Source organism: Brachyhypopomus gauderio, chromosome 6 (genome assembly GCF_052324685.1).
Source record: "Brachyhypopomus gauderio isolate BG-103 chromosome 6, BGAUD_0.2, whole genome shotgun sequence".
Taxonomy (NCBI): domain Eukaryota; kingdom Metazoa; phylum Chordata; class Actinopteri; order Gymnotiformes; family Hypopomidae; genus Brachyhypopomus; species Brachyhypopomus gauderio.
The window spans coordinates 28,218,511-28,244,265 of NC_135216.1; the positions used below are offsets into that span (position 1 = coordinate 28,218,511).

Here is a 25,755-nt window from a genome sequence, read left to right on the forward strand (position 1 = left end):
AATTATCAGTGCAACACGAAGATGCACCCTGCTTTATGAGACGGAGAGTGTCTGATGGCTAATGGTCATCTGAGAGCAGCAGCGGTGTGTTATACACCTGGTAGTGCCACTGGTGGAGTGTGAGAGGGTGATGTCCCGAGAGGCCCTTCCCAGAGGACAGTGTACTGGCCGATCACACACACTCTTCCCCTACTGATAGGCTGAACCAATCCCAGTGCAACACCCTGCCTCACGCACACAACCCCCGTCCATAAATAATAATCATCATAATTACAGCAGCAGTCTTACAACAGAAATGCTGACCAATCAGCCGTCTCGCTGACCAATCAGCCGTCTCGCTGGCCAATCAGCCGTCTCGCTGACCAATCAGCCGTCTCGCTGGCCAATCAGCCGTCTCGCTGGCCAATCAGCTGTCTCGCTGATAAATCAGCCGTCTCACTGACCAATCAGCCGGCACGCAGTGATGCTGCTGATGTGGGTCAGTTAGACTCGTAACAGCTACAGATCACTGGTTTCCTGCCCAGACCTTATGAAATCTACCGTTTTCCAAATCATGGCTAACTGGATCCAGTGGAGTTTTGCCCTCAGCCTCAGTACTGAGAAACACCTCAGTGCACGGACGAGTGAGGTGATCAAAACGCCAAACATGGAGTTACTGAAAACTGACAGTGCGTTCACATTAATCTGTGTTTACTGCATGCTAATCCACAGCAAGGTGTGAATATTCACTAATATAACGCAACGCTGCCCAGACAGTGGAGGTTCTAACGTGACTGGGCTGTGTAGTACTGATGATCAGAAGCAATGCTTCTGACAAATATACATTATGTATGATTGTAAATTATGCTAACATAATAACTTTAATATATCCAGGGTTGAAAAACATTGTACCTATCCTACAGCATCAAAACCAGACCAGGAGCAGTGGAATCTGTTCTCAGATCAGACCAGGAGCAGTGGAATCTGTTCTCAGATCAGCATTCCTGAAATATTACGCAGGCATCATCTAGTCCCAGCCAGCAGGGTGGGTTTCTGAACAGTCATCATGTGTCAGGGTGTGGCTGTTGAAGAGCTGCTCAAACCTCACACCGAGGAGGTCTGATCTAAGGACGTCTGATCTAAGGAGGTCTGATCTAAGGAGGTCTGATCCAACAATTCTCACGAAGCCTGCTTTGAAACTCCAGCTTCACAGTAATTAAAATACAACTTTCACACACCCACCAAAAAAAATGAACCAGTGACATCATACATCACACACACACACACACACACACACACACACACACACACACACACACACACACACCTCGCTGGTGGAGACGTGTGTGTTTAGACGCATGGTGCGGTGGAAGCGGAGTGGTGCGGTGCGGGGAGGTCGCCGTGGCGACCCGGAAGCACGTTGTTTTCACGCGGCGCTTGTAGGGAGGGGTGAGGGGTCGGCTCGGTTACAGTTACGGCCGGCAGCTCGTGTTGCCGTGGCAACGCCTTTAGTAGGGCGTGAAGCGACTGTAAGCTCCTCGGCACAGGCTAGCCTGCAACATCAAAGATGAAACACAAGGGGGCAGTCAGAGGGGTGGGGCAGCTGCACACGCCCCTCTCTTCCTCTCTTCCTCACAGCACCTCCCAGTACGCTCAGAAGACGCCAGCCAAACACTGGACCAAAGCCTCAAATATCACAGACGTGTGTGTGTGTGTGTGTGTGTGTGTGAGTGTGTATATGTATGTGTGTGTGTGTGTGTGAGTGAGTGTGTGAGTGAGTGAGTGTGTGTGTGTGTGTGTGTGTGTGTGTGTGTGTGTGTGTGTGTGTGAGTGAGTGTGTGTATATATGTGTGTGTGTGTGTGTGAGTGAGTGTGTGTGTGTATGTGTGTGTGTATGTGTGTGTGTATGTGTGTGTGTAGTTCCTTTGATGTTGATGCAGTGCTCTAACCTCACGTCAATCACGTGTTAACCTCTTAACAGGACACTCTTCACCCTTAACAGGACACTCTTCACTCTTAACGGGACACTTTACACCCTTAACGGGACACTCAACACCCTTAATGGGACACTCTTCACCCTTAACAGGACACTCTTAACGGGACACTCTACACCCTTAACGGGACACTCAACACCCTTAACGGGACACTCTTCACCCTTAACAGGACACTCTTCACTCTTAACGGGACACTACACCCTTAACAGGACACTCTTCACCCTTAACAGGACACTCTTCACCCTTAACAGGACACCTTAACAGGACACTCTACACCCTTAACGGGACACTCTTCACCCTTAACAGGACACTCTACACCCTTAACGGGACACTCTACACCCTTAACGGGACACTACACCCTTAACGGGACACTACACCCTTAACGGGACACTCTAGACCCTTAACGGGACACTACACCCTTAACGGGACACTCTACACCCTTAACGGGACACTCTTCGCTTGGCTGCTGAGTCAGGAATATGGCTGTGCTCTGGTTAAGACGCTGTCCTTTAGAGTCTTGGGAGCGTCCTGCAAGAGTCTCGTCTGAAGGGGCCCAAAACTGCTGCTCTGTGCACTGTACACACACACACACACACACACACACACACACACACACACACACACACACACACTCCCCTGGCTCTACTATTATTTGGCCGTGTCCGTGGGCCATGTTCAATCTTTCTCCAAATGGAGATTCCACTTACTGCTGTGAAAGAATCACTGTGTTGGAGAGACCAGCACAGGAGATGCAGCCAGCTGGAGCAGAAATGTATGTACATGTATGTTCCCTCTCTCTCTCCCTCTCGCTCTCATTCTCTCTCTCCCTCATTGTCTCTCTCTCTCTCTCATTCTCTCTCTTGCTCCCTCATTTTCTCTCCTCTCTCTCATTCTCTCCTCTCTAATTCTCTCCTCTCTCTCTCTCCCTCTCTCTCTCACTAATGTAATATTGTTAAAGAACTGGGCACCACAGTATGTTTTTTTTCTGGGAGGTGCTGAATTGTGCTTTTGTTCAGTATATATAGCAGACTTGTCTCTCTCTCTCTCAGTAAATATAGCAGACCTATCTCTCCCTTTCTCTCTGTAAATATAGTGGTCCTGTCTCTCTTTCAGTAAATATAGCAGACCTGTCTCTCTCTCTCAGGTGTAGAATTAGATTACGCCCTAGTTCATTCATCTGCATCAACATCAAAGGTTTCAGTCTGATAGCACACACACACACACACACACACACACACACACACACACACACACACACACACACACACACACACACACACACACACACACACACACACACACACACACACGTAATCTAAGGTTTTGTGGTTTCTGTTTGACTCTTGTGGAATTTTGGAAGAGGAGCAGAGGAAAAGAGTGAATAAAAAAATCCTACATGCAAAATCTGCAGTAAATGGTGCAGGTTAAAGTGGAGCACGTGTCTTCATTAATGAAAGCTTTTAGCTAGCAGCTGCACTGCGTTAGCTCCCCTATGAGGTCCCGCCTGCTTAGCTGGCGCTGGAAAACGGCGCGCACGCCGCAACGCTAACCCCCACTCATTTATCTGCTGGAGGAAGGCGTGGACCCAGTGGTCCAAACGGCCCGGCACCACTGGGCGAGGAGGCGGTGGTGGAGATATCCCCCCACCGCCCCGGGCTGGTCTCCTGCTCCCTTGGCACACTGCTAGATGCGGTTCTCACTCGGTCGGATCTGGAGTGCCTTAGTGCCCAGTTACGCCCCAGTAACTACCCGGCCGGCACCCCCGCCCCAACCACACACCCCCTCCCGTCCCGGACGAGCCCCGCGTGAGAGCAAACGGCGAGGAAGAGGAGAGTTCTCCTCACTCGGAAAGCTACGAATGAGCTATGAACGTTTTCATCTTTGATGTTAGCTGCAAACGCTAGCTAAAAACAGACATTAACCGACCGCATTTTCAACGACATAACGGCGGTGTGTTTGTGTGTGTGTACAACGGCGATGTGTTTGTGTGTGTGTGTACACGGCTTTTGAAAAGAAAAGATGATATTCTGCAGTATAATTTGTTGTTTCTTAAATATGATAAAAGGTGGACTGTAAAGGTGTATAAAACATGATCATCACGTGTACACTGCTGCATGCTACAAAGCATTGCTCAGAAAGCTGACTTAGAAAATCCTGTGAAATGCAACAGGGGGCGCTATTGACCCAGCAAACCACAAGCACACGAGTCACTCCGCAGATAAGGGGTGTTCACAAAGTGCTGATGTACATTACCAAAAGAATGGATGTACATACAGACAGCTTTGTGTATATAAATCGCACACACACACACACACAAACACACACATTTATGTGTGAGTGTGTGTGTGTGATGATAATGGAGTTTTGAGGGAGAGACAGGAACTCACCATGGTGCCAACGCTGTATGTTGTGGCAGGGCCAATCGTGTGGTGGTAGGGGTCTGCCGTTGCATAGACTCGCCCATAGCTAAAACACACACACACACACACACACACACACACACACACACACACACACACACACACACACACACACACACACACACGCGCTCGTTAACATTCGGGCTGGGCTGTTTTGAGTGTGTGGAGGGGCGGGGCCTGCGAACCGTAATCAACTCCCACCTTTGCTCGGCAGATAAAATTGAATTAGCCGAAGTTTTCTTAACGAGGTGGAAGAGAAAGAGAACCCCAGTAACGGAGAGATGGAGAGGGTGAACAGATAAGAGGAGGGAAAAAAGCGCATGCAGCACACAGCTACAGAAAGACCGCGAAGAAAAGGAGGCGACGGAGGCGCGTGTCTCTCTCTCGCGCTCTTTTTCTCGCACGCTTTTTGTCGCGCGCTACACCTTTCCGTCACGTTTCCCTACAGTGCTCGGAAGGGTTGGCGCGCGTGCCTTTTCCCGGAACTAATCCCTCTGTTTTTTTTCTCTCTCTCTCTCTTCAGAGGGCAAGACAAGATGCGTGGCCTTTATTTATTTATTTACTTCACTCCGTCGTCTATTTGCTCGCGCTAGTTCTCTCTTCTCCCTCCACCGCTCGCTTACAAAAGGAGGACTGCAGGGAGAAGATAAGAGAGCTTAAGGCACTGGGCAGTGCATCAACCACGAATACAAAACAGAGAGAGAGAGAGGGTTGAGAGAGAGAGAATATATTACTTCTACCACAGGATATAAGGGGGGAGCCCCGGTGGTGTCGCCTGCCCGTGGACACGTGCGCGTGGAGTGCACGGTAACGTGGTTTAGAAGTGTAACAACATTATATTGTGAATGCACGGTCCCCCCCCCCCCACCCCGTATCGCCCCGGTGATTCAATTGGACTCAGCGCGACGTTGGGCCGATGGCTTCTGAATCCCCACAGAACCAACTACACTCCCCGCAGATAAGTCATTAGAGATTCTGCGAGTTAGTTTACGGTGTAAAGTCCCGCGAGAGCGCGAGGTTAAAATCTCGACTAAGTCTGGTAAACCCTGCTCGGAGATCTGCAGTGGCATGTCCGATAGCGTTTCACCGAGACAATGCACGCCTGTATTGATCTGAGAGACACAGGCACTTATTCACCGGCAAAAACAAACAAACACAAACAAATAAACGAGGAGAGGCCAAACAAAGCAAAACTACTAGCTCGGTCGCCCCCGCTAAACGACATTATATGAGGGAGGAGTGTGAGGAGACGCCGGGTGGAGGGCGAGGAGGAGGGCGGCCCCCGGGGGGACACACGCGCTCCTAGTCCCCGCTGCCGTCGAGGGTCTGATCGCCGCGTGGAGAGCGTTGATCAATCTTGCGTTATCGTTATCGGGCAGCGCGCACGTTATCACGAGACACACGCTCGAGCCCGGACGGATTAGATTCCCTGGCAGGTGCCGCGAGGGCCTGCGCGCGCGCGCCCACCACGCGCACAACAAACACACGGCGCGGCAAAAAAAAAAAAAAAAAAAAACCCCGCGCGCTTTCAACTAATAGAGTCTCGCGCTATCTATCTAGTCTACGTCCCCGCTTTCGCGCTCTTTCAACACTCAGTCCTGTATTTCTGTCTCTCCTTTCCTCTTTTAAACCTCGGGCTATTCATAAATACAGATCATAACAGCCACGCTGACAGAGAGAGAGAGAAGAGAGAGAGAGTGTGTGTATGTGTGTGTGTGTGGGGTGTCTATATATATCTTATGTCACCTTGTTGAATAAGTTTAGCTTTTAGCGGGTTTCTCTTCCGGCGATACCAGGCAATACTGGTATCGATCACTGTACAGGGGTGTATGGGCACACACGCCTGGTGAGCGTGGTGTGTGTGTGTGTGTGTGTGTACCTGTCACTGTATGCAGTAGCTGTGGCCGGCTGAGCATATCTGTACGCTGCATAGCCTCCCTGTAGACACACACACACACACACACACACACACACACACACACACACACACACACACACACACACACACACCAACAGTATGTTAGCAAAAAGATACCATAACTCTCACCAGTAATCATATATAAACATGCTCAAGTAGAACTGGGAGATGAGGGCCCGTTCTTTCAAACAAACCAAAAGTTCAACATTAAAAATATGAAAACCATTTCAGAATGGAAACTCTGTACATGTAGAATTTAATTCAGGTATTTATATAGAATGATGCTTAATAACAGCCTCTACTTAAAAATAAATGATGGGAGTGGAGACTGTTCAAAAGCGGATGTGTAACAGAGACCGTACAGGGCCTTTTCCCCACTACTGCAGTGTGTACCTGAGGCTCTGAGCTGTGTCCATCATATGGCAGTGTGTGAGTGTGTCTGTGAATGTGTTTGCTTTGCATGAATCCAAGTGTGTGCATGTGTGCAAGTTTTTGTTTGTCTGTGGGTGTAATGTCAGCCCATACTCTTGTATGTGTGTGTGTGTTTAGTAGTGGTGAGAGTGGGTCTGTGCTGCATTATTAAACACTCTCCACTGTTCGCTCGCCCCGTTGGACTTCAGATAACGATGCTAGCGCTCTATTTCAGAGTGTGTGTTCCGTCTGACACTTCCAGCAGGAAAATGGAAACATATCAGAGATAAAACCATGAAACTTTTTTCTTGGTTTGCATGTCTAACCAAATGCCTGCACATGTCATGCACTCAAAGGTACATGCAGGGTGGGGACACACATTTGAAGGGCACCATTGTCCTCCAATCCCATGCGAGATGGAAATAAATGCATGACTTGATTGGCTGGATTGCGAAATCAGGTCAGAGGGTGAGTGGAGAGCTGCAGGGTCATGTGACCTCTGTCCCAAAGGAGCAGGAAGTGGAGAGGAGGAGGGGGCGGGGCCTTCCTGTGGGAGCCGGATGATTGGAGCCATAGTCTCCATGCACAGGCCGATAAATCACAAACACATGGTACAATAAATCACTCTGTCACTCCGACACACACCACACAGTGTATATTAGGTCATATATATATATATGTGTGTGTGTGTGTGTGTGTGTAGTATTGTATTCTTCAGAAGTGACTACTTAGCCATTTCTTCTCTCATTATGTAACCACACATTCTTTTATAATTTATAACATTTCCCCACTATGTATGTTCCGCTGCTCTCTGACCCCTGACCTCTGAGCAGAGTCATGGAATGTGTTCACTCTACGTAACCACAGTGTGACTGTACACTCTACGTCAGAGTTGTATAGTAACGAAGTAGAACTACTTCACAACTGTACTTAAGTACTAAAATGCTGTATCTGTACTTTACTGGAGTATTATTTTTTTCTCCTACTTCCACTTTTACTTCACTACATATTTTCCATCAGTTTAATACTTTTACTCCGATACATTTTTTACATGCTGTATAGTTACCCGTTATAATTATAAACATGTTAGCTGGCGCTGTCACCGGGTCAAGCGATCAGGCTGTCTTATGAGAAAACTGCGCATGCTCCGGTCACGTCTCGTTTACTCTGTTGCTGCCTTCACTGAACACTTGAGCTTCGTAATCTAGGTTCACTTGACACATCGTGACTGCGGCAAGGGTCAGCGCGGCAAAAATGACGCAATCAAGCCGTGTCTCTTTTCGTGCTGACTAATCACATGCACATTTTTATAGTGTAGTGTTTTTATAGGGTAAGGGCATTTATTGAGGGTAAACGCGGGGCAGTAGGCTCACCCTTAGAATCAGACGGACGGATTTTACGTCCAAAATACACCTCGTTTTCTCAGCTAAATTAAGGCGAACTTGTACTTCTGTGTCAAACCTACGACGTAGCAGGACATAGGTTATCTTTTTTTTGTGTACGAATTGTTAAGCCCAGTTTTTTAAGTTGCTACTTGTTTGTACATACAGAAAACTTTTATTTGTGGTCTTTGACATATTTGATTTGTAAGTGATATATAAAAACAATTGATAATCAAACTTTGACAGCTTTCTTTAATTAATTCAAAACACAATACTTGTACTTTTTACTTTCAGTACTTGAGTAATAAATTTCAGAATAAACTACTTGCAATACTTAAGTACAAAAGGCTGAATACTTCTGTACTTCTACTTAAGTAAAGTTTTTAAAGAACACTTCAACTTCTACTGAAGTTAATTTTTTGATAGAGTACTTGTACTTTTACTCAAGTATGGGTCTCTAATACTTTATACAACACTGCTCTACGTAACCACAGTGTGACTGTCCAGTTTGCATAAATGCAGTGACTTCGCTTTGCATAAAATGTGTCCATTCTGTGTAAACCCAGTGTGACAGGGTTACTGGTCCTGTACAGTGTTGTTACACTGGTCAGTCTGTCTGTGTTTACACTGGTCAGTCTGTCTCTGATTACACTGTTTAATCTGTCTCTGTTTGCACTGGTTAATCTGGTAATCACATAAGGATCCTAAAGACTTTAGATCTCAGTTCTAAAGATCATTTAGCTGATGGCACTATAGCTTTGAAGTGAGTGAAGGAAGTACCACTGAGACACACACACACACACACACACACACACACACACACACACACACACACACACACACACACACACACACACACACACGAGTGCACGCACGCACACACGCACACACACACACACACACACACACACGAGTGCACGCACGCAAGCACACGCACGCACACACGCACGCACACACACACACACACACGAGTGCACGCATGCACGCACACACACACACTCACACACACACGAGTGCACGCACGCACACACACACACACACATGAGTGCACGCACGCACGCACGCACGCACACACACACGAGTGCACGGACGCACGCACGCACACACACACACACACACACACATGAGTGCACGCACGCCCGCACACACACACACACACACACACACACACACACACACACACACACACACACTGCTGGTCCATCTCCAGGAGATTAGGGCCAGACAGACTCTCAGTGTGCACTTGTTCTGAGTGTTCTGAGCACACAGAGAGAAGGAAAGTGGCCCGAACTCTTCACACTTGGATAAAGCTGGTCACACACTTAACTATAGACCCCTAACAGCTGTGTGTGTGTGTGTGTGTGTGTGTGTGTGTGTGTGTGTGGGTGTGTGTGTGCACTCAACAGCAGCACCAGAGAGAAAATTAATCCTTCTATCTGTTCCTGCTTCTGCCTTATCACTCTCTCTTTGATGGCCACCCAAATGTCTCCCAATCCACAGAGAGAGAGAGAGAGAGCGAGAGAGAGAGAGAGAGAGAGAGAGAGAGAGAGAGAGAGAGAGAGAGAGAGAGAGAGAGAGAGAGAGAGAGAGAGAGAGGGAGAGGGGGGGCAAGCAGTAAGAGAAAGTACTGCTGTTGTGATTATTATTATTATTATCTTATTGGTACTATTACAAAGCATTTTTGGATTGAATTGAAAGAGGGAGAGAGAGATGCATATCCACACATCTGCATATCCACGCCCACGATGTGATATGAGATCACAGATCTGCATATCCATGCCCACGATGTGATATGAGATCACACATCTGCTTATCCACGCCCACGATGTGATATGAGATCACAGATCTGCATATCCATGCCCACGATGTGATATGAGATCACACATCTGCATATCCACGCCCACGATGTGATATGAGATCACAGATCTGCATATCCATGCCCACGATGTGATATGAGATCACACATCTGCATATCCATGCCCACGATGTGATATGAGATCACACATCTGCATATCCACACCCACGATGTGATATGAGATCACAGATCTGCATATCCACGCCCACGATGTGATATGAGATCACAGATCTGCATATCCACGCCCACGATGTGATATGAGATCACACATCTGCTTATCCACGCCCACGATGTGATATGAGATCACACATCTGCATATCCACGCCCACGATGTGATATGAGATCACACATCTGCATATCTACGCCCATGATGTGATATGAGATCACACATCTGCATATCCATGTATGTGTGTGTGTGTTTGTGCATATGAGATGCCAGTAATTTATGTATGTGTGTGTGAGATAGCAGTATTGTGTGTGTTTGTGTGTGTGTGGGTGTGTCCTCGGCTGGTGACAGGAAACTGCAGAGAGGAGGGTGAGAGTGAGCTAACACCAGTGCCAAACACTGATCTCATCCTCATCCTCACTATATCATCTGCGTATGTGTGTGTGTGTATTTATATGTGAATGTCTATGCATGATGGTGTGTGTTTGATGCATTCTGAGTAATGGGGTGTGTGTGTGTTTTTCTCTCTGCTGGTGATGGCGGCTGTAGAGACAGGAGGGTGAGATGTGCCAAATGCTGATCTCATCCTCACCGGGCTGTGTGTGTGTGTGTGTGTGTGTGTGTGTGTGTGTGTGTGTGTGTGTGTGTGTGTGTGTGTGAGCGTGTGTGTGTGTGTGTGTGTGTGTGGGTGTCTTGGTTGTGTGCAGACAGGCTGATTGACTTGGCTTTGGGCTGGGGGAGTGGCCTTTGGGATGGGGGAGTGGCCTTTGGGCAGTGTCCCACTCCAGCTGCTCTCGTGGGGACCCAACCTTCCTGTCATAAACATAATCTCTCCCTCTAGCCCTCTCTCCCTCTCTTCCTCTATCTCTCTCAGTCTCTCCCTCTATCTGTCTCTCTCTCCCTCTCCGTGTTTGCTGGAGAAACACAAAACCACTCACGTAAATCTCAGCACCGTAGAAGCCGTCCTGGTACACCACGCTGAGGAGAGAGACAGAGAGAGAGAGAGAGAGAGAGAGGGAGGGAGAGAGAGAGAGAGAGACATGTAAAGACACTACTACAGTCACTTCACAGAAATGAAGGGAGTTATGAAACAGGAGGAGTGAGACAGGAGGAGTGAGACTGGAGGAGTGAGACTGGAGGAGTGAGACTGGAGGAGTGAGGAGTGCAGGTGGTGGTTCAGGGAGAACGAGCATGGATGGAGAAGTGGGCGGAGTTTTAAATGCAGAAACGCACTCATGTGTCTGGAAGACAAATCACTTTGGTGCACAGGAGGAGCTTGGTGGTTTACAGAGATGAATGTGTGTGTGTGTGTGTGTGTGTGTGTGTGTGTGTGTGTGTGTGTGTGTTTATGCGTGTATATGAATGTATAGCTAATGCTTTTATATAAGTTAGCTCTTAAATGTAAAATAAGAGTATCTCTGTGTCCTGATTAGAACTGAAAATACAGAAAAATACTTTAAATGTTGTCAAACATACATATATGTTTACTCTCTCACTCACTCACTCACTCACTCACTCACTCACTCACTCACTCACTCACTCACTCACTCACTCACTCTCACACACACATACACACACACACACACACACACACACACACACACACACACACACACACACACACACACACTCAGCCAATGGCAAACACTCACGCTCCATAGGCAGGGATGGGAGGAGGGGGAGGGGCTGTGCGGATGGTGTTGTAGACGGCCCGCCCTCTGCCTCTCAAGTGAGCGCCTCTGTACGCTACCGCTGCCCCTGTGGCTGGATACGGGAAGCCTGTTACTGCAAAGAGACAGAAAAGAGGCCAGATGTAAGAGAGAGGGAGGTAAAAAAAATGAAGGAGATAGATAGATAGATAGATAGATAGATAGATAGATAGATAGATAGATAGATAGATAGATAGATAGATAGATAGATAGATAGATATACTTATACCTATATACCTCTGACCCGCCTCACCTCTGACCTCCCCTCTGACCTCCCTCACCTCTGACCTGCCTCACCTCTGACCTGCCTCACCTCTGACGCGCCTCACCTCTGACCCCATAACGGAAGTCTTGAACGGCTTCAGAACGCCAGAGTAAAAACAGATTGTAAATTCAGAATGGCATCAGAACTGCAGAACAAAACTCCAGACATGCAGTGGAACTCCTGCTACGGCCCCATCGGGGACAAACTCCTCTTCCCAGAAGCTTCTGGAGATGCGCCCCCTGCTGGTCATCTGTCAGAAGCGCGCTGTGAGCTGTGTGATGTATGTGACTGTATATTGGTTCAGATTTGGCGACAGGGTGCACTGCCTCGGTAATAACCCATAAATCAGAACCCAGCTGACACACTGCAGCAACAAGCAGGGTGAGAGGTGACAACAGTGACCAAAGGGACCAAAACAAAAAGAAAAGGAAATGTGGTTAAAAAATATATATATATATATACACCCCGCTCTCTTGGAGCACAGACGTGACATCCAGCGGCCTGGTGCGGAGGTTCCGTCAGGAAGGAGGGGGGGGGGGGACCATCCCCATCCATCACGCGTGTCAGCGGCAGGGAGGACACTCCCCGGAACACAGCGCTCCCCTGGAACGGCGGTTAGCCATCCCCAGAAGAGCTCACGGCCGCTGAAGCACACAGAGGGGAACCCACAGCACTCTCTGATGCTCGCCGTTGGAATTGGAACACGCTGAGATTCTAATCCCAGGAAAGGGTACGGCTCCAGCCAATCAGCAGCCTGCGATTACTTAACTCCCTTACGGATGCGTGCGCACACACACATGCACGCACGCCGACAGTGATGGCAGGAGCACTCATTTTAGTGCTAAGGGTGCTCAGATGAGATCAACACTAAGCAACAGACGTGAGACCGAGCTCTCTCACTCCACTTTCCCTCACTCACTACCCTCTTCTCTTCTTTAAGAACCACCGAGAATGATCAAAGAGTATTTTTAACATTTAGTGTCTATGTGTCTGTACTGTACTCAAATGTTTTATAGTTTTGTAGGGGCAGTCACTGTAGCTATCCATGGTGCTGAACCAGAGCTGTTCATGGTGCTGAATCAGAGCTGTCCATGGTGCTGAACTTAGGTGCAGACTGCAGTTGTCTGAACTATAACCGATTCTGCTTTCTTGAAAAGTAGAAGAATAAAACTTGTGGTAAAATCTACACATATTAAGAACAGCAAAACAACAAAATAGTGTTTTACCCTAAACAAAGCAATATCTTTCTCTCTCTTTCTTCCTCTCTCTTTCTCTCTCTCTCTCACACACACACACACACACGCGCACGCACACGCACACGCACACACGCACACACACACACACACACACACACACACACACACACACACACACACACACACACACACACACACTGTGATGCAGCCCTAGTGAATGCATTGCTATATGACTCCACGCAACACTGCACAGAGAACTAGAGATGCCCCTATCTCAGGAAGCTCATTTTGGACCATTACTTCATATCCCTCCTCAGGCAGGGAACCCAATCACAGCAGGAGTGTCCAGACCCCCCCCCCCCCCCCCCCCCCCCCCCCTCACCACTCTCAGTGCTCCTTGGGAGGGTTATGTTGCAGTGAACAGCAGGAGTGGGTCGCCCTGGCGCCGAGCAAGAGTCCCCCCTCCACCCTAATACCACACCAGTGAAATTCCCTCCTCCACCCTAATACCACACCAGTGAAATTCCCTCCTCCACCCTAATACCACACCAGTGAGAGTCCCTCCTCCACCCTAATACCACACCAGTGAGAGTCCCTCCTCCACCCTAATACCACACCAGTGAGAGTCCCTCCTCCACCCTAATACCACACCAGTGAGATTCCCTCCTCCACCCTAATACCACACCAGTGAGAGTCCCTCCTCCACCCTAATACCACACCAGTTAGCGTCCCTCCTCCACCCTAATACCACACCAGTGAGAGTCCCTCCTCCACCCTAATACCACACCAGTGAAATTCCCTCCTCCACCCTAATACCACACCAGTGAAATTCCCTCCTCCACCCTAATACCACACCAGTGAGAGTCCCTCCTCCACCCTAATACCACACCAGTGAGATTCCCTCCTCCACCCTAATACCACACCAGTGAGAGTCCCTCCTCCACCCTAATACCACACCAGTTAGCGTCCCTCCTCCACCCTAATACCACACCAGTGAGAGTCCCTCCTCCACCCTAATACCACACCAGTGAGAGTCCCTCCTCCACCCTAATACCACACCAGTTAGCGTCCCTCCTCCACCCTAATACCACACCAGTGAGAGTCCCCCCTCCACCCTAATACCACACCAGTGAGAGTCCCTCCTCCACCCTAATACCACACCAGTTAGCGTCCCTCCTCCACCCTAATACCACACCAGTGAGAGTCCCTCCTCCACCCTAATACCACACCAGTGAGAGTCCCTCCTCCACCCTAATACCACACCAGTGAGAGTCCCTCCTCCACCCTAATACTACACCAGTGAGAGTCCCTCCTCCACCCTAATACCACACCAGTTAGCGTCCCCCCTCCACCCTAATACCACACCAGTGAGAGTCCCTCCTCCACCCTAATACCACACCAGTGAGAGTCCCTCCTCCACCCTAATACCACACCAGTTAGCGTCCCCCCTCCACCCTAATACCACACCAGTGAGAGTCCCTCCTCCACCCTAATACCACACCAGTGAGAGTCCCTCCTCCACCCTAATACCACACCAGTGAGAGTCCCTCCTCCACACTAATACCACACCAGTGAGAGTCCCTCCTCCACCCTAATACCACACCAGTGAGAGTCCCTCCTCCACCCTAATACTACTGATTTCAGGACACACAGCTCTGTCTCTGAGTGCTCGTGGTGATGGAGGCGTGGGGTTCTGCCCACACACAGGCGGAGATCTGGAAGGGAAAACAACCAAGCTGCTTCACGCAGAGCTCTAAATGATCAGCTCATATCTGCCATGACGACAGGAACGCTGGAATCACTCAAAGCGCATTCAGAAAAGTTGGAATAAGAAAAATGGATCTTTCAAAGAGGTGAGTTCCTTCAGGAATCAGTGAGATGGCCAGATTGAATTTAATATAAACAAATGTAGTTTAGCAAACTGGACAGAGAGAGGAGGGAAGATAAAAGGAGAGGAGAGGAAGAGAGGAGAGGAGGAGGGGAGAGGATAGAAGATTTTCCCTTCAAATGAGGTTTGTGAGTAAAAAACCAGGATCAGGAATAAACCAGCACAGAGAGAAGAAGGTGTGGAGGAGTCCTGACTGCTTTAGGATTTACTACACACACCTTCAATCATCTACTAATTGTTCAAACTGCCCACTACATTCTAATGAGAGTATCTCTCTCTAAAGACTAAAGACCCCCCCCCACAACATCAACCCCCCATACTAAAGACCCCCCCACAACATCAACCCCCCATACTAAAGACCCCCCCACAACGTCAATCCCCCATACTAAAGACCCTCACAACAACAACCCCGCATACTAAAAACCCACCACCCCCACATCAACCCCCCCATACTAAAGACCCGCCACAGCCTCCATAGACCCTCTAGCTCAACATTTCCTGTAATACAATAAAATGGTTTTTGTGATTTATGAGGTGATCTGAAAGAAACAGAATGTGTGTGTGTGTGTGTGTATGTGTGTGTGTTTGTGGGGGTGGGGTGGATGTGTGTCTCCCTGTGTAATTATGCATGTGTTAGCATGGCATGTATTCCTGAATAATTGTGTAATGATGCATGGATGTGAGATATAATGTGACATGCTTACAGCATGAATACAAACACAAAGACACACCTGCACAAATCACAATTACACACACCAATCACACCTGTACATATATATATGAATCAGCAGGGGCCCTCGTCCTGCTGTTCGGGCATGCAACTCACATCACATCTCACATCTCGAGACACGGCTATAACCAACTCAGATCACATCTCACATTTCGAGACATGGCTATAACCAACTCACATCACATCTCACATCTCGAGACACGGCTATAACCAACTCACATCACATCTCATCTCGAGACACGGCTATAACCAACTCACATCACATCTCACATCTCGAGACACGGCTATGACCAACTCACATCACATCTCACATCTCGAGACACGGCTATGACCAACTCACATCACATCTCACATCTCGAGACACAGCTATGACCAACTCACATCACATCTCACATCTCGAGACACGGCTATAACCAACTCACATCACATCTCACATCTCGAGACACGGCTATAACCAACTCACATCACATCTCACATCTCGAGACACGGCTATGACCAACTCACATCACATCTCACATCTCGAGACACGGCTATGACCAACTCACATCACATCTCGAGACACGGCTATGACCAACTCACATCACATCTCACATCTCGAGACACGGCTATAACCAACTCACATCACATCTCACATCTCGAGACACGGCTATAACCAACTCACATCACATCTCACATCTCGAGACACGGCTATGACCAACTCACATCACATCTCACATCTCGAGACACGGCTATGACCAACTCACATCACATCTCGAGACACGGCTATGACCAACTCACATCACATCTCACATCTCGAGACACGGCTATAACCAACTCACATCACATCTCACATCTCGAGACACAGCTATGACCAACTCACATCACATCTCGAGACACGGCTGTGACCAACTCACATTACATCTCACATCTCGAGAAATGGCTATGACCAACTCACAATACATCTCAAATCTCGAGACACAGCTATATCCAACTCACATTACATCTCACATCACGAGAAACGGCTATGACCAACTCACATCACATCTGACATCTCGAGACACGGCTATAACCACCTCACATCACATCTCAAATCTCGAGACACAGCTATATCCAACTCACATTAAATCTTAAATCTGGAGAAATGGCTATGACCAACTCACATCACATCTGACATCTCGAGACACGGCTATAACCACCTCACATCACATCTCACATCTCGAGACACGGCTATGACCAACTCACATCATATCTCACATCTCGAGACATGGCTATACCCACCTCACATTACATCTCACATTTCGAGATATGGCTATAGCCATCTCACATCATATCTCACATCTCGAGACACGGCTATGACCAACTCACATCATATCTCACATCTCGAGACACAGCTATAACCAACTCACATTACATCTCACATCTCGAGACACGGCTATAACCAACTCACATCACATCTCACATCTCGAGACATGGCTATAACCAACTCACATCACATCTCACATCTCGAGACACGGCTATAACCAACTCACATCATATCTCACAACTGGAGACACAGCTATGACAAACTCACATCAAATCTCACATCTCAAGACACAGTGTATGTATTTCTTTGTTTTGCGTAAGTGTGCAGTTTATCTCTACACCTAATCAAGCCTAATCAAGAGAGCAAAAGTGTGTGTGCATGTGTGTGCATGTGTATGTGTTTATGTGTATGGGTATGTGCGCATGTGTATGTGTTCATGTGTGTGTATGTGTGCGTGTGTGTATGTGTATGTGTGTGTGAGTGTGTGTGAGTGTGTGTGTGTGTGTGTGTGTGTGTGAGTGTGTGTATGTGTGTGTGTATGTGTGTGTGAGTGTGTGTGTGTATGTGTTTGTGAGTGTGTGTATGTGTGTGTGAGTGTGTGTGTGTGAGTGTGTGTATGTGTGTGTGAGTGTGTGTGTGTATGTGTGTGTGAGTGTGTGTATGTGTGTGTGTGTGTGTGTAAGTGTGTGTATGTGTGTGTGAGTGTGTGTATGTGTGAGTGTGTGTGAGTGTGTGTGTATGTGTGTGTGAGTGTGTGTGTATGTGTGTGTGAGTGTGTGTGAGTGTGTGTGTGTGAGTGTGTGTATGTGTGTGTGTATGTGTGTGTGAGTGTGTGTATGTGTGTGTGAGTGTGTATGTGTGTGTGTGAGTGTGTATGTGTGTGTGTGAGTGTGTGTATGTGTGTGTGAGTGTGTGTATGTGTGTGTGAGTGTGTGTATGTGTGTGTGAGTGTGTGGACTCAGGTTGTGTTATTTAGACGCAGGCTGTAAAGCTGTCGCTGCAATGAACAGATTTTAGTCTAATGAGCAGAAAGGCAGTTAGAGCTTCTACACACACAGCACTTCTCCTGATGAAATACCACCTTCAGACTCATCAGAATCACACACACACACACACACACACACACACACACACACACACACACACACACACTTATTCACACACACTCTCTCTCACACACACACACTTATACACACACACTCTCTCAGACACACTCACACACACACACCTATACATGCACACAGTTATTCTCTCTCTCACTCCCTATGCACACATACAGCTACACACTTTCACACACACACTTATTCACACACACTTTCTCAGACACACACACACACACCTACTTTCACACAGTAAGTGTGTAAGTGTAGTAAGTGTAGAATGGAAGTGAGAAACTGCAGTAATATGCTTCACCCCACACTAGCCCAGACACTCCCCTCTCACACCCACACTAGCCCAGACACGCCCCTCTCCACCCCACACTAGCCCAGACACGCCCCTCTCCACCCCACACTAGCCCGACCACTCCCCTCTCACGCCCACACTAGCCCAGACACGCCCCTCTCACACCCACACTAGCCCAGACACGCCCCTCTCCACCCCACACTAGCCCAGACACGCCCCTCTCCACCCCACACTAGCCCAGACACGCCCCTCTCACGCCCACACTAGCCCAGACACGCCCCTCTCACGCCCACACTAGACCAGACACGCCCCTCTCCACCCCACACTAGCCCAGACACGCCCCTCTCCACCCCACACTAGCCCAGACACGCCCCTCTCATGCCCACACTAGCCCAGACACGCCCCTCTCCACCCCACACTAGCCCAGACACGCCCCTCTCATGCCCACACTAGCCCAGACACGCCCCTCTCATGCCCACACTAGCCCAGACACGCCCCTCTCATGCCCACACTAGCCCAGACACGCCCCTCTCCACCCCTTCCTACTCCACCACAGACACCCCTCTCCATCCTCACCTGCACCAGCGTGTATGTTTGTGTATGAGCGTCAAACAGAAGCTCTGTTCTTGTGTATGTTTACATCCACTTGTGTATGTTTATATTTGTGTGTGTGTGTTTATATTTGTGTGTGTGTGTATGTGGAGTCGCAGGTGTGCAGGTGTGTGATGTGTAAGTGGATCTGGCCCTCACCTGCGTAGAGCTCCGGTGTGTAAACAGCTCCGACCACAGGGTTCAGCTTCCAGCCTGTAGGTTATACACACACACACACACACACACACACACACACACACACACACACACACACACACACACAGCAGCAGATGAAACAAAAGCAGACACTGTGATCAAAACCACAGCCATTTGAAAGCACTATCAGATTTACTACTCGGAAATCACACAAGGCAGACATGGTGGATTAATGAACGTGTGGACAGGGCTGAGTGTGTAGGCTGCAAGATTTACTCCCTAAAACAAGACATCACACCCGCATGTTTCAAATCCAAACCATGTCATAAAAAATTATATCAATGTAATTACTGTAATTTCTGTCATTCACAATATGTTGTTTTGTTTGCACAGGGACTTTGGAGGGTAATGGCATACACGCTCAGATTGAAACGTTTCACACTCTCGAACGAGAGAAGGAGAGAAAGAAGCCACGCGGGCAGGAGACAGTACCGTAGGGATTCGCTGCCTTCTTGTTCGTCATCACTCTCGCCGTTGCGTTGTTCACCTGAGAGAGAGAGAGAGAGAGAGAGAGAGAGAAATAAATGACTGAATGACTAGTGAATGTTTTAAACAGGACATCAAATGCAGGTGTATCAATAATGAATAGAATAATTATCACGCTCCTAAGAGTGTGCTTTATATGACTCATATGAAGCTTTATATGACTCATATGAAGCTTTATATCACTCACGTGGGGCCTAAACCTCTGAGGTGTAATAGCACAGTGCATGCTTATAGCACACCTGTCATACACTGGCCGGGTTTCCATCCAAACCTTTCGAAAAAATAATGCGCAATTTCCAAGTTTCGGCAGAAAAAAATGCGAACTAAGCCTTGTTTCCATTCATTACAGTTATGCGAATAAACTTTAGATCACGTGAGAGGACGCCAAACAATAGTGGTTTTACGTCCATCTGGCAGTTACGCATTTTTGCACGTTGAGGTTTTGAAACATTTTTTTCTTTTTCTTTTCTATACATGGAGAAGTTAAATTCAATTTTTGCTCTCTCCAGAACTGTTTTTGTATGCATTTGCCATCTTTACATCGCAATCATGTACAGAACCACATGACTTGAGGCATGATACGTCATCGTTTATGCGAAAAACCCTTTTCCATCCAGTTTTTCCGAATTTTGGCGATGCGATAGTCTAACTTTTCCACCTTCTCCTAGCGTAAAAATCTTTTTGCAATATTTGGGGCTTTTTTCGAATTTTGGACTTTTCCATCCAGCTTTTTTTATGCGCATTTTCAAAATGCGCAAAAACTCGGTGGGTGGAAAACCCTCTATTGCAATCCTACCCCAATCCCAACACGTAATCCCACCCCAATCCCAATACCGTAATCCCACCCCAATCCCAACACCGTAATCCCAACACCGTAATCCCAACACCGTAATCCCACCTCAATCCCAACACCATCATCCCACCCCAATCCCAAAACCATAATCCCCACACCATAATCCCACCCCAATCCCAACACCGTAATCCCAACACCATAATCCCACCCCAATCCCAACACCGTAATCCCAACACCATAATCCCACCCCAATCCCAACACTGTAATCCCAACCCGATCCAACACCATAATCCCACCCCAATCCCAACACCGTAATCCCACCCCAATCCCAACACCGTAATCCCATCCCAATCCCAAAACCACAATCCCACCCCAATCCCAACACCATAATCCCACCCCAATCCCAATACCGTAATCCCACCCCAATCCCAACACCGTAATCCCAACACCGTAATCCCAACACCGTAATCCCACCTCAATCCCAACACCATCATCCCACCCCAATCCCAAAACCATAATCCCCACACCATAATCCCACCCCAATCCCAACACCGTAATCCCAACACCATAATCCCACCCCAATCCCAACACTGTAATCCCAACCCGATCCAACACCATAATCCCACCCCAATCCCAACACCGTAATCCCACCCCAATCCCAACACCGTAATCCCACCCCAATCCCAAAACCATAATCCCATCCATACGCACGACATTCAAAACTCGCCTGCATGATTGCTGACCTAATCAGGATATAGTACATGCCTCACACTGATTTGGCATGCTTGCACACACACACACACACACACACACACACACACACACACACACACACACACACACGATCTTCTGATGAGAAGTACAGGAGCAAGCAATGGATTTGAAGTGAAAGAGTGGAAGAGAGTCAGAGAGGAAGAGTCAGTGAGAGAGAGGGAAAAGGAAGAGTCAGTGAGAGAGAGGGAAGAGGAAGAGTCAGTGAGAGAGAGGGAAGAGGAGGAAACAGGGAGAAGCACCTCAATCTTGCGTCCCTCTACGATTGTACCATTTAGCTTCTCCCGCGCTCGATCTGCATCGATGCTTGTTTCAAAAGTTACAAAGCCAAAGCCCTGAGGACAAGTGTAAGGGTGGAGGAGGAGAGAAGGGAGGAAGAGAGAAGGGAGGAGGAGAGAAGGGAGGAGAAGAGAAGGGAGGAAGAGAGAAGGGAGGAAGAGAGAAGGGAGGAGAAGAGAAGGGAGGAAGAGAGAAGGGAGGAAGAGAGAAGGAGAGACTGTTAGCGGCATGGAGGGAAATGAAAACACAGCAAGACAAGGAAAGAGCGAGGGAGAGAGAGAGAAAGAGGGGGAGAGTGAGAGAGAAAGGGAGGGAGAGTGAGGGAGAGAGAGAGAGAGAGCACTGGGTTCAGTGGGCAGTGGGGGGGGGGGGGCAGCAGGACGCACTGGTGTCATTAAAGGCTGTAAGTGTGGAGAAGACAGTGAGATCATTACCAGAACATGGTGAAATAAATAAGACTGAGAGTTGGAGACCCTCCAGCACACCGCCTGAGAAGATCAGACCTCATACACACAGCCAGAGGGGTCTGATTACTGGAGGTCTGATAACTCATGAGGAATGTGTGGGCAGCATCATTCACAGAGCCTGGAGTTCAGACATAAATAACAGCCCAACTGTCCAGAGGGGGTGAGCGCGCAGGACGGGCAGGACGGGGGAGACGGGCAGGACAGCCAGGACAGGCAGGACGGGCAGGACAGCCAGGACAGGCAGGACGGGGGAGACGGGCAGGACAGGCAGGATGGGCAGGACGGGCAGGACAGGCAGGACGGGGGAGACGGGCAGGACGGGCAGGACGGGCAGGACGGGCAGGACAGCCAGGACAGGCAGGACGGGGGAAACAGATCGTCCTGGACGCCCCTCTGCTGCTCTGCTGGGCCTCGTAATCTTTCTTCTCTCTCCTTTGACTTTTTTTATCATGCACACATAATGATCTTACATGGGCGAAGGAGTCGCTATTTTTCAAAGGAGACAAACATATTGAATGCAAATTGCCGAAGCGTCATAGGAAATAGATTGTTTATTAATGGCCCGCTAGGTTCATTATACCACCACGCTGGTGGCGAGAGGAACAAGGCATCATGGGTAATGGGCTTTGTAGGGCACAAACAATAAATGCTTGTTGCAAAGGGGGAGGCAGATTTATCCAGTGCTTAATCTTGTCTAGCTGCAGGGGGACCGATTGGTTGACTAGAGAATCCTACAGAGAGAGAGAGAGAGAGAGAGAGAGAGAGAGAGAAGGAGGGAGAGACAGAGGGGGAGAGGGAGAGAGAGACAGAGACAGAGGGGGAGAGGGAGAAAGAAGGAAGAGAGAGAGCAAACTAGCTTTTCCATATGATCCTACACCCCATCTGAAAAAGAACAATCACTGTTTTATTTACGCTGACAAACCGGTTTCCACATTTTTACTGGGCGCTAATGGCACTCTGCACATGGCACGCTGGCTGTGCGGGACTGGCCACGCGGGACTGGCTGTGCGGGACTGGCTGTGCGGGACTGGCTGTGCAGGACTGGCTGTGCAGGACTGGCTGTGCGGGACTGGCTGTGCGGGACTGGCTGTGCAGGACTGTCTGTGCAGGACTGGCTGTGCGGGACTGGCCACGCGGGACTGGCTGTGCAGGACTGGCTGTGCAGGACTGGCTGTGCAGGACTGGCTGTGCGGGACTGGCTGTGCAGGACTGGCTGTGCAGGACTGGCTGTGCGGGACTGGCTGTGCAGGACTGGCTGTGCGGGACTGGCTGTGCGGGACTGGCTGTGCAGGACTGGCTGTGCGGGACTGGCCACGCGGGACTGGCCACGCGGGACTGGCTGTGCGGGACTGGCTGTGCGGGACTGGCCACGCGGGACTGGCCACGCGGGACTGGCCACGCGGGACTGGCTGTGTGGGAATCAGGACAGCTGCAGATGCTCTGTTCTGCTTTGTCAGGACCTTGTCTTCCTCTGGTGTCTGGCCTGCTCACTCTTTGACCTGAGGCACATCAGACGCCAGCGAGACCTCGCAGGGGGCGGGGCAGGGGAGGAGCAGGGGGCGGGGCAGGATGGGTTGGGGAACAGGGGGGCAAAGAACATACCTTAGATCCTCTTTCATTAAAAATGATCTCCACATCTAAAATCTTCCCAAATTGCTGCAGACAGGAAAGAGAACAGAGATAGAGAGGAAGAGGAAGAGGAGAAGAAGAAGAAGAAGAAAGAAAGAAATAAAGACAGAAAAGGGAAGAGAAGAAAATTTAAAAAGTCATTAGGATACTCAGGAGAAATTAAGAGTCAGTGATAAGTACACAAAAGATTGTACTGACGTTATATTAGTTATATTAGTCATACACAAACACAGGTGCTCACACACACACATCTCAGTTAGAACAGACATCCAGGTTAGAACAGTACAGATCTGTGGGTCATGACAGTACAGACATCCGGGTTATAACAGTACAGATCTGTGGGTCATGACAGTACAGATCTGTGGGTCATGACAGTACAGACATCCAGGTTAGAACAGTACAGACCTGTGGGTCATGACAGTACAGACATCCGGGTTATAACAGTATAGATCTGTGGGTCATGACAGTACGGACATCCGGGTTATAACAGTATAGATCTGTGGGTCATGACAGTACAGACATCCGGGTTATAACAGTATAGATCTGTGGGTCATGACAGTACGGACATCCGGGTTATAACAGTATAGATCTGTGGGTCATGACAGTACGGACATCCGGGTTATAACAGTATAGATCTGTGGGTCATGACACCAGTCCAGTAGTAAATTGGAGTGCTGGTCCTCTTACATCTTCATGTTAGCCATGCTGGAACCACGTTTTACATATCACTGCTTTACACAGGAGTTACCCAGGAGCTGAAGGTGGTTTAGAGGTTCATAACACATGCTGCTGTCTAAAACACCACAGACAGGCGGAGAGAGAGACAGAGAGAAAGAGAAAAGAGAGAGAGAAAGAGTAAGAGTGAAAAAGAGACTTGTTTCTGCAGGACTCTCTCCATCTCTCCCTCCCTCTCTCCATCTCTCTCCCTCCCTCTCCATCTCTCTCTTTCTCTCCCTCCTTCTCTCTTCTCTCTCTTCTCCTCTGTATGCTTTTCTTGAGCAACTGTTCTTGCTCATTGTTGTCTCGCACATCCTCAGTCCCGTTCTCCAGTCCGTCCCTGTCTTGTCTCCTTTGTCTTTTCTCTCTCCAGCGTCTCACCCCCCCTGCCCCCTGACCCCTGCCCCCTGCCCCCTGCCCCTCTGTTCTGTCCGCAGTGTACTGTGAGGGCGGTTCTGTCCCACGGGCTCCGTTTCTCTGACTCATCTCCTGCCGTGGTCCAGATCATTAGGAGGCGTGAGGAATGCCACGTCCGGAGACTCCCCCTAATCGCCCGCAAATGCCTTTTAATTACCCTCCTCTGTTGCTGCATTATTTCATTAAAGCCAATTACACTGTCAGCCTTGTTGCATGGCCTCCAATTAGGCACACCGGGAAGGCTGGAGGCGGAGTCGGTGCCTTGGGCTGACAGCCTCCGATTGGCTAATAGGATTGTGGGCAGTGCTGTCCTGATAGAGGCGGACCAGTGACAAATGATATTTAAAAGAGTCTTTTGTGTGTGTTGAAAATTCTCACCAGCCATGGTCAGGTCACATCTACAGTGGTCTACGCTGAACTCTACAGAATTAGACCTGTTAGTTCAACACACATTTCTATTTTTCTATTTATATAAATAAATTGAGTTTAGGAGACATAAGAAGAAAAACACACACACACACACACACACACACACACACACACACACACACACACACACACACACACACACACACACACCTACCATAAACACACACACACACACCTACCATAAACACACACACACACACACACACACACACACACACACACACACACACACACACACACACACACACCATAAACACACACACACACACCTACCATAAACACACCATAAACACACACACACACACACACACACACACACACACACCATAAACACACACACACACCTACCATAAACACACCA

At 48.7% G+C, this 25,755-nt stretch overlaps 1 protein-coding gene across 1 annotated transcript in view; it reads right to left on the minus strand.

Moving 5' to 3' along the window:
* rbfox3b (RNA binding fox-1 homolog 3b) overlaps positions 1-25,755 on the minus strand; it is a 94,493-nt gene that overhangs the window by 24,867 nt on the left and 43,871 nt on the right. Inside the window, exons 4-11 of the mRNA XM_077007935.1 lie at positions 23,805-23,858; positions 21,699-21,791; positions 19,839-19,893; positions 19,350-19,403; positions 11,778-11,910; positions 11,064-11,103; positions 6,273-6,331; positions 4,361-4,439 (exon numbers count right to left, since the gene is read on the minus strand). Coding sequence (XP_076864050.1) covers positions 4,361-4,439; positions 6,273-6,331; positions 11,064-11,103; positions 11,778-11,910; positions 19,350-19,403; positions 19,839-19,893; positions 21,699-21,791; positions 23,805-23,858 — 567 coding nt within the window. The remainder of the gene's footprint in view (positions 1-4,360; positions 4,440-6,272; positions 6,332-11,063; positions 11,104-11,777; positions 11,911-19,349; positions 19,404-19,838; positions 19,894-21,698; positions 21,792-23,804; positions 23,859-25,755) is intronic.